Source organism: Phodopus roborovskii, unplaced genomic scaffold (assembly GCF_943737965.1).
Source record: "Phodopus roborovskii unplaced genomic scaffold, PHOROB, whole genome shotgun sequence".
Lineage (NCBI taxonomy): Eukaryota > Metazoa > Chordata > Mammalia > Rodentia > Cricetidae > Phodopus > Phodopus roborovskii.
Genome location: NW_026126611.1, coordinates 5564624 through 5573472, shown reverse-complemented (window position 1 = coordinate 5573472; position 8849 = coordinate 5564624). Strand labels below are relative to the sequence as shown.

At 54.4% G+C, this 8849-nt stretch overlaps 1 protein-coding gene across 1 annotated transcript in view; it reads right to left on the bottom strand.

Moving 5' to 3' along the window:
• Positions 1-3632: 3632 nt before the first annotated feature.
• Positions 3633-8849, bottom strand: part of Agpat4 (1-acylglycerol-3-phosphate O-acyltransferase 4) — a 58189-nt gene continuing 52972 nt past the window's right edge. The window contains exons 3-8 of the mRNA XM_051206034.1: positions 8620-8781; positions 8299-8452; positions 7163-7265; positions 6005-6080; positions 4711-4909; positions 3633-4184 (exon numbers count right to left, since the gene is read on the bottom strand). Coding sequence (XP_051061991.1) covers positions 4090-4184; positions 4711-4909; positions 6005-6080; positions 7163-7265; positions 8299-8452; positions 8620-8781 — 789 coding nt within the window. The 3' untranslated portion in view covers positions 3633-4089. The remainder of the gene's footprint in view (positions 4185-4710; positions 4910-6004; positions 6081-7162; positions 7266-8298; positions 8453-8619; positions 8782-8849) is intronic.

The window sequence follows — 8849 nt, the reverse complement described above, 5'->3', positions numbered from 1 at the left end:
CTTGCCTTCACACTTCAGGAAGGAGAATGCTGAGTTGACGGGAATTCTGTGGTTAAGTTTCTAAGCCTGTGGCCCTCTCTTCCTAGCTAGTGTTCAGAGGACCGCCTGACGAGGCTGTGGGCCCTTGAAGCTAACCCTGCCTCAGACAGACGGTCTCCTAAAGAGACTGTACTGTTTCGGTGACATGTCTGTGTTTGCTTGGCTCTTGACCACAATAATTTTGAACAGTTGGTTATCACGAAACAGGTACTCTGCCAGTTGGTGACTGATGCCATGAGCGGTATTGATGCCCTTGGGCCTTAAGGCTCTTGTTATGAGATGTCCGATGATAGATCACAGCCCCAAAGCATGGTTTGGCTTTCCTTTACATTTTAAATTAGGAACCACCTGAGCCAGAGCCGTGTGTGTATGCATGTGTGTGTAGGATTGTGAATGTGTGGGGTGGGAGGTGTGAGGGGGTGGGAGTGTGTTATGAGTGTGGTGTGGGTGTGTGTGTGCATATGCGTGTGCATGGTGCTGAAGATGTGATTTAGGCAGGGCTGGCCTGGGTGTATGCTGATGGAACCCTTACCCACCTGGTCGGTCTGACCGTGGAGAGCCAGAGGGACTGTTTCTACAAAGCTAGCATGACCCTTCTGCCCGCCCAGCATGCACTCTGAGACTCACTTTGGAACCTCGGTCATTATAATAGACAGGAAACTGTCCGCAATGAAGTCTGGGAAAGCACTTTTAGATGCTCCCTGTCTGACATCCTCAGACACCCCCTTGTTTATGTATGTGAGGAAGAAGCCAGACAAAAACTGCAAGCCATTGGCCGTCTCCGGTTCACACACGAGTGCTTGGACGAGGCGGAAAGAAAGCTCCGGCCTGAGCGGCCACAGGTTGTCACTGCTGAACACCCCTGCGCTCACAGCAGGTACCCTGGAAGGACCTTGCGGTGGCACTGGGTTCCCTTGGCAGTGGGCCCCGGGACGTTTTTGATGGAAGACTGTGGGTCCTGAAGTCGCACCTGGTAACAGCTCTCTCACACCGCTCAGTGTCTTCTCTGTGCACCGAGCCAGGCCTGGGCCTGAGGTGTGAAGAGAGTGAGCCAGCGCCAGCTCCTCAGTAAGCTCCACGTGTTCTCCATCTGCCTGACTTTGCTCCCCAGAAGCCGCACTCCACATTACTTGAGATCATGAACTTGCAGAGTGAGTTCCTCGATGCTCAGGGCAGAGAGAACCCGGGCATCTTCAGGCAGCCTCGGACACCAGGAGGCAGCAGCTGCAGCCCCACGTCTAACCCTTGTTCAGGCAGGTATGTGTAACATGCCCAGTGCTTTGGTGACGAAGGGACCATCCCAAAGAACCCAGCCGCCACCTCTGTCCACGCCTGTCATCTTTATGGACAAGCTTGGAAACCGCTCTGCTCTGCTCTGCTCTACCTGGGACCGGCCACACTGCTGTTGGCTGCCTGGGACCAGTTTGGGCTGGACTGTACCACTCTTTCAGACCCCAGTGAGCATCAAGATGGATGGGGATGTTGTACTGTTGCAAGGTTTTCACTTAGAAACTAAGCAGTCCAGATTACTCCAGGTCCGTCAGCGCATGGAAGAAGCCGGCTCTCTGAAAATGGCATGGACTCGAGGTGAGCCTCGGCTCTCCTGCCGCCACTGTGCAGAGACTCACAGAGCACCGCCATCCCCCTCACCTCAGGGGAACAGGGCCCGGAGCGCCTTCACGGAGGTCAAGTAGCTAAGGCTCAGGCTGCTCCCTTTTGTGTTCATCCTAGAACACCATCGCCCATTCAGCGTCCCTGAGATGTCTGGCCTGGCACCCAAGGCCAGGTAACAGAGGTGAGTTGTACCACTGTCCACCTCTTTCCCAGTACTCGGAGAAGTAGAGGCAGGCAGCCTTCCTTCCGTTCCTTCACCCAATTGGCCCAATGATCCCTTACAGCAGCGTAAGAACATCATTCCCATTTCACCAGTGGTCACGGGTTCAGGGAGGGCGGTGGGCTGGGTGGCCTGGATTGAATACTTGGCTTGGCCTAGCTGTGCAAGCACCAGAGCTCCTACCTAGCTCAGGTCCCAGCCAGAGAGGTCTTAGGGTCCTGCAGGGTTATTCACAAACAGCCTCAGCAACCCGGGGTCCCTTGTAGAGTAGCGTCCAGTCTCCTCTGTGCATCTCTGGGCCTCGGGCCCAGGCAGATATGCACTTAGGGAACTCCACCTCCAGACTCTCTGCTCCCCACAAAAGCCAGAATGCAGTGGTCTGGTTTCTGGAAACTCAGACGCATTTGTATCGACAATACATTGCTGGCTGTAGGCAGAAAGGGCTCTAGAACGCTGGTCACTCCTTGGCTCTTCAAGGTCAGTCATGTGGGTTGGATTTAGACACTCGGTGCACAAATGTCCATCTCCAGTAACTTTGGAGAAGATATGCCTTTGGTGGACGGTAAGGGCAGCTTCTCTAGTGGGGGTTTGTACCCCCCACACAGGGATAAGGGTGTCAGCCCAAGTGTCACTGACCCCTCCATCTAAGGCAGTGGTTCTCAACCTTCCTAAGGAACTGCCCCTTGAAAACAGTTCCTCATGTTGTGATGACACCAATCATAAAATTATTTTGGTCGCGCCTTCATAATTGTAAGGACCATTGGTTTTAGGTGACCCCTGAAGGGGTCGAGACCCACAGGTTGCAATCCACTGCTCTAAGAGGACACTGTGTATATAGTGTTACAACCGATCCCTTCTGGAGGGAGCATCACCCATCTGTCCTCTGTTGACTGCCCTCAGTCTGCGCACCCTTCTCCAAAGACAGCTGGATGGGGGATACAGGAGGGCCGACCAAAGCCCAGCGGGGTAAGCCGAGCCCTCAGGTTGAACTCCCCTGTGGGATGTGACTCCTTAGTAGGTACCCAACCACCCAAGCTGAAAAGGGGTATGGTATCATTTTGTAAACAACCCTGCCCTTGTCTCTAGGGCTTCCCAACTCCTGTGACTGTTTTTAGTATTTTCGTAACTTTTCACTTTCAAAATCGGCTTAAGTCCTTCAAGTCTATTGGGTGCCATTTCAGCAAGACTGGGAAACCAAAGCTGTCCTCCACCGACCCTTTCTGTGACTCAAAGAAGCCCAACACCTTCGTCTTCACACTGGATGGGGGTTTACACGGTACCCACATCTCTCACGGTAACATCCTGCACTGGCATACCATGGTGATCAATGCGGCTTGCCAACCTGACAGGATCTAGAATCGCCTAGGAGACGAGCCTCCGGTCGTGCCTGTGCAGGTAACCTCGAGTAAAACAACCGAGCTGGGCAGGCCCACCCTACCATGGGCTTCACTACTGCGTGGGTCGGGGGTCCCGAACTGAACAAGATAGTGAGTGAACGCCACGCCAGCGTTCATCTCTTCCACTTGGACGATGACTTCCAGCCGTGACAGACTGCACCCTTGGACTGTGAGTCAAAATGACCCTTCCTGGCATTGATGATGCTCAGTATGCTGGTAGCCGGACAGGTCATTTGGGGGAGGGGTGGGAGGGTCTCGAGGCCCTAGTGGAACACAGCTGGTGAATGGCTGCCTTCTAGAACATCCAGATTGAGGGCCGGGTTGGGGGGGGGCACACATTTGTGTAAACACAAGCCACGGACAACCCAGGCAGACACTTTAATTTTTTTCTTATTTGGAGGTGTAACTTAGTCATCCCTCGAAAGCACTGTTCACTCTGTCTCTGGCAATTGAGGGTTAGAGAAGACACAGCACCACAGGATGACAGGGACATCTTCCCTTCCCTGCAGCCACACAGACCCCATTGTCACAGGGCCACAAGTGTACACGCAACCAACCATTCTCCTCTCCCACCACGTACACACAAAAACATGTGTGCAATTGAAAAGAACGATAACCAAACGCAATAATTCACACAGGGGAAAAGGGTTAAGAATGCCTTCCTTTCCCGTCCAGCGCTGAGACAAACTCTGTGAATGGAGAGGCTGTGGTTTCTGCTCATTCCAGAAAAGCTCCCCAGTCTCCGTCACTGAACCCTAAGAAGACTAGGCAGAGGCCAGCAGTTCCCCAAGGTTCCCTTTGGAGGGGGACATTCCCAGGTCAGTCTGTGTGTTTCTGTTTGCTGTCCGTATTCCCGTAGGCAGAGCCCTTGTCAATTTCTGTCACACCAATCATCCATCGAACTCCCATGGAGGCTGCAGAGACAGGAAAAAGCAGTTACGCCTCGGAACGCCCTCCAGGGGCGCCTTGCCAACAGTAGGCCATTGGCTGAAAACTGCAAGCAAACCTGGGGTCCCCTCTGACCCCAGCTGCTGGGCATTCCTCTGCGCACCGGAAGGACATCGGCAGGGCCGCTCTGGGGCAGGTGGGGTGCCATCCTTGCACAGTGCAGGTAAACTGAATTGGGCAGGCAGCAGCTTTGGGAGGAGCCCTGCATACCTCAAACCACCACTGTTTGGGCTCAGACTGGGGCAGAAGCCCTGTCCCAATTCTGGTGAAGTGACGACATCGAGGAAATGGTAAGAGATGTGAACTATGGTGTCACGCAGGGCACATTCCTCACAGCACCCAGGCCTGAGTGCTCGGGGCACGGGTGGAACTGACTTTCTCCTTTGCCCACAAGCCCTGGCCAGCCTCCCTTCCCCTCCGCGCACCCTGGAGTGTTCAGAAGATGCCTTCATGCTTGACAGATGGCTGCCAGCCCGGGGGCTCTGTACTCACCCATACAGAAGATGAGGACCAAGCTCGCCAGGGTCACTGATGAGCCGCTGCTCACCATGCTAATGAGGAACTGGAAGAGAGGATAGAGCAGCAGCGACGCCCAGAACAACCAGTTCAGCAGAGCCCAGGGCCGCCGTGGGGGAACCCAGGGTGTCTCCGGGAAGACCCCTGTCCTGTAGTACTCCTCCTGAAAGGCATCCTGTGGGACAGAGAAACAGCCTCACACACCATGTTGGGTTCCAGGTGAAACGAAAACTTCTGTGGTCAGCCGCTGGGGAGTTTCAACGTGGCCTAGAGCCCCCCTCTACTGTCACAGCTACAGGCTGTCCTGTGTGGGAGGGAGGAGTCTCAGTCAGGCTCACCATATCCAAGGCACTGAGGAAACCCAGCAGGACAGTGGTGACAGGTTGACGAGAACAGAATTGAAGGTCCTCGAGCGCCACCCCCACCCCCACGGATCTACTCCCCAGCTGGCCCCATCGCCCACCTTCCCATCCCAGCAGCCTCTCTGCAGAGCCTGGGTGGCAAAGGCTGGCGCTCCCAAAGGTGCTGCTCACAGGAGGAGCCTGTGAACGCCAAGGCCCTCCTCACAGGAAGCACAAGCTGGACCAGAGACCGCTCAGGAGCAGCCAAGACCACATCTGTCACTAAAGTGAACTCTTCCGTAAGGAAGTGGGCCCGGGCGACAGGCATGAAAAGTAAGCCAGGGACGCTGGACCGCTGTGATGCACGTCACCTTGTCAACTGCCGTGTGCCGTTAAAGCTTGCTGAAAGGGGACCCTGAGCTCTCACTAAGCTCATTCATCTCAAGTGCCTTCCGTAAAGCCGTATCAGGGAAAATGGAAAACAGCTAAGAGGGTTTAAAGCGCTGAGCCCTCGCGAACAGTCGAAAGGTGTACCGACCGTTTCCCGTAGAGGTTCCAGTCGTTTGCCCTGGTTTAAATGCCTGCATGGAACAGGGAGTCAGGGTTCATCCACGGACAGAGCTCAGCTGGGAACTCGAGCGTGACTGTTGTCCGTGTGGTTTCTCCTGGATGCTCTAAGTCCCTGACTGACGGGGATGTCTGCTGTCTGTCCATCTACCGCTTGCTGTTTGTCCCCTCCAAAGCTCCGCTATTGTCGCTTATTCCCTGGTCCACTACACCCACACCGTACTTTCACTTTCCGTGAGGCCACCTGACAGTGTATTCTGCTACGTTCTTTTATTGCTTAACATGCGGATCGTTAGGGGAGCCAACAAGTGGCCACCCATCAAAGCGGCGCTTCCCACCCGAAGCCCCCCGGCTGCACCCACCTTCTCCTGGTAGAGCTTGTGTAGCCAGGCCGAGCACTTGTCCTCATCCTCTGGGATATCCTCCATAGGGATCCTCCTGTCAAAGCAGAGAACAGCTAGCAAGGAGAGCCACACTGAGCACCCAGCCCACATTCCCGATGACAGTTCTGGCCGTGCAGGGAGAAGAGGGTGGTGAGAATTAATTGGTGACTATTGGGAGGAAGTATGTCACTGTGGGGGTAGGCTCTGAGGTCTCCTATGCCATGGTGTCCTCACAGCAACAGAACTCCTAACTAAGACAGGTGGAAATCCCAAAATTGCAGCCATGGCCAAACAGTCAAGCAAGGGTCAAGCCAATGACACAGAGATGGTGTTGGGAGTGGGGGACCTGCCCTGTCCATCTTTGACCTCCCCAAACCTGACTGATGCACTGCCTCATTTGCTCTGTGATACAACCCAACAGGTGCAGAACCCAGGCAGACGGCCAAGGACCGACAGGAAGGGCAATGGAGCATCACACAGTGGCTCCTTTGGTCCCCACTGAGGTCCAGCCACACTAAGGCAGATGCTGGAGGCTCAGGCGTCCCTGGCATGTGAGAAGGTAGGGCATCTGGGTAAGTTACTCTGCCCCCGAGCGGCTCCTCATTTCCTGGGTAGTTCTCAGGCCGGGACTAGCAAGGGTGGAGGAGTGGCTTATCTGTTAACAATTAACATCGAGAAGTAACTTTCGGGTTTCCTGCTGTCCGTGCTCTGAGAGTACTGGCCCTTGAAAGTTCAAGGGGGTGTGTGTGTGTGGGTGTGTGTGTGGGTGTGTGTGTGCGCGTGCGCGTGTTCCGTGGGAAAGTGTAGTTGTCACAATGTTCCACGGGGAAACTTCATAACCCAGTGTGCCCAGAAATATCACAGGGAGGAGAGGTGTCAAAGATTAACCCAGCTTCAGAGGAGAAACTGCGATTTCATCTTCTCTATGGCCGGCTGCCACTGTTAGGCTGGCCACCATAGGCTCTGTGGTGGGGCAGTGTTCTCCATGGGCAAATTCACCCTGTTGTTGAAATCCCTACAAGCTCCTCTGAAAACTCATCACTTGTCACTCTCGGTGAGGTCTAAGGGCAGCATTTAGTGACTTAGTACTTAGGGGAAAGCTCTCCCTCGTCCCAGAAGGGAGCAGGGCCAACTTACCTAACGTAGCAATCAGCATGGTATTTCTTTCCATTTAAGACTCCCAGCAGCGTTGGGTTTTCATTGTTTCTGAAATTGAGTGTACAGTCATATACAGCTGGGACTACAAGACAAGACAAACACAAGGCAGCATAGAGCAGGTGAGGCCGGTTCTGCTTGGCAGTCACACACGCTGGAAGACACGCGCACACCGTAACCCAGCTGCCCACTGTAAGCTAGCCATCACAGTAACTCCTGTGGTCAAGTGGGCTCTCAGGCAGTGGTGCCTACCAGAGCCAGGTCGGCTGTGACATTAGTAAGCGACTTTCTAGTAGGCAGAGCCTACTGTGGCTAGCCAGTGTGGATATTTGGACAAGTATGGGCAGAAGATGAATTCGACTCATCTAAGTACATGTTTGTTAGAGAAGTCTGCCCATCAGGCCAGAAGAGGGCGTCAGACCCCTTGTTGGTGGAGTTATAGGCAGTTGTGAGCCACTAGAGGGCAGCGATGGGAACCGAGTTCCAGTTACTGCAAGCACAGTAAGTGCTCTGCTGAGCCATCTCTCCAGTCCCCGTGTAACCCTTTTTATGAACATACATAAACAACCCTTATGTGCATCCTCGCCCCCCAATGAAGCAGCCACAAAGCCAGGATATGACGTCTCCATCCCGGAACATAAAGTTCTAGGAAGGCCCACCCACCTCCATGGTGTCAAGCAAGTCCTGCCCAGCCCAAGTATGGCATCATGCCTCTTCCCGAGCCCAAGGGCCAGCGAGTAGAGATGCGAGAGAAGGCCGTTAGGTGGGAGAACAAGAAAACGGGTTTTACATTGAAGGTGAGGGTTTAAAAGGGAACCGGAAGAGTCATAGCCGGATGCCAGGGGCAAGTTACCACTGTTTCCTTCTGTTTTTAATCTCAAGACTCACGGGTCAGATCATCTGCAGGTGGTGGGTAGCAATAGACAAGCAGAGAAAGTCTCAAAGACCCTGCAGGGGTCCTGGGACCCAGCACTCCCTGCATGCAGTGATGCCACTGGCCAGCAGGGGGAGGCACTCACTGGGATGCAGAAGTAAAAGGGGTCCAGCCAGACTTGCACCCGCCCTTTCTCCTAGGTCCCACCTAACCTCAGAGACCCGCGCCTTGCCACGATCCTTACCTACATCTCGCAAGCACTTAACGGTGATAGCAAAGCCCTTGGTGCGAGGCAGCAGGTGGTGCTTGAGGCTGGGCAGCCCCTTGGCCTGGGCCACCTGCATGCTGATTTGGTGTTTCTTCTCTGTGAACCGCGTGCCCTCACAGTGAATCAGGAACTGGAAAGCAAAGGATACGGTCATACAAACCCTAGGTCAACCGGAGGCCACCATTCCACAGAGCTGGAACCCACAGAGCTGGAACCTTGAACCCAGGTCAGTTCTGAAGTCTTACGCTTCACGTTACGCGGTCCCAGGGACACACTGCTCCTGTGCCTACTACGTACCAGATAGTTCTCTGGGTAGTCCCGGAGGTGCAGCAGGCTCTTGGCGACCGTCTGCCGATCCTGCTCCCACTTGCGCGTGCAGAAGATCATTTCCACAAAGTACCACATCCAGCCAATGATTGGGACATAAGCCAGCTCTTTCTTGGCCAGGACTTTAGAGTTCTGAAACAGAGGAAGGACGTCAGGGTTGTCTGTGGAGGAGACAGGTTACTTGGTGGCTGTTGGGGACC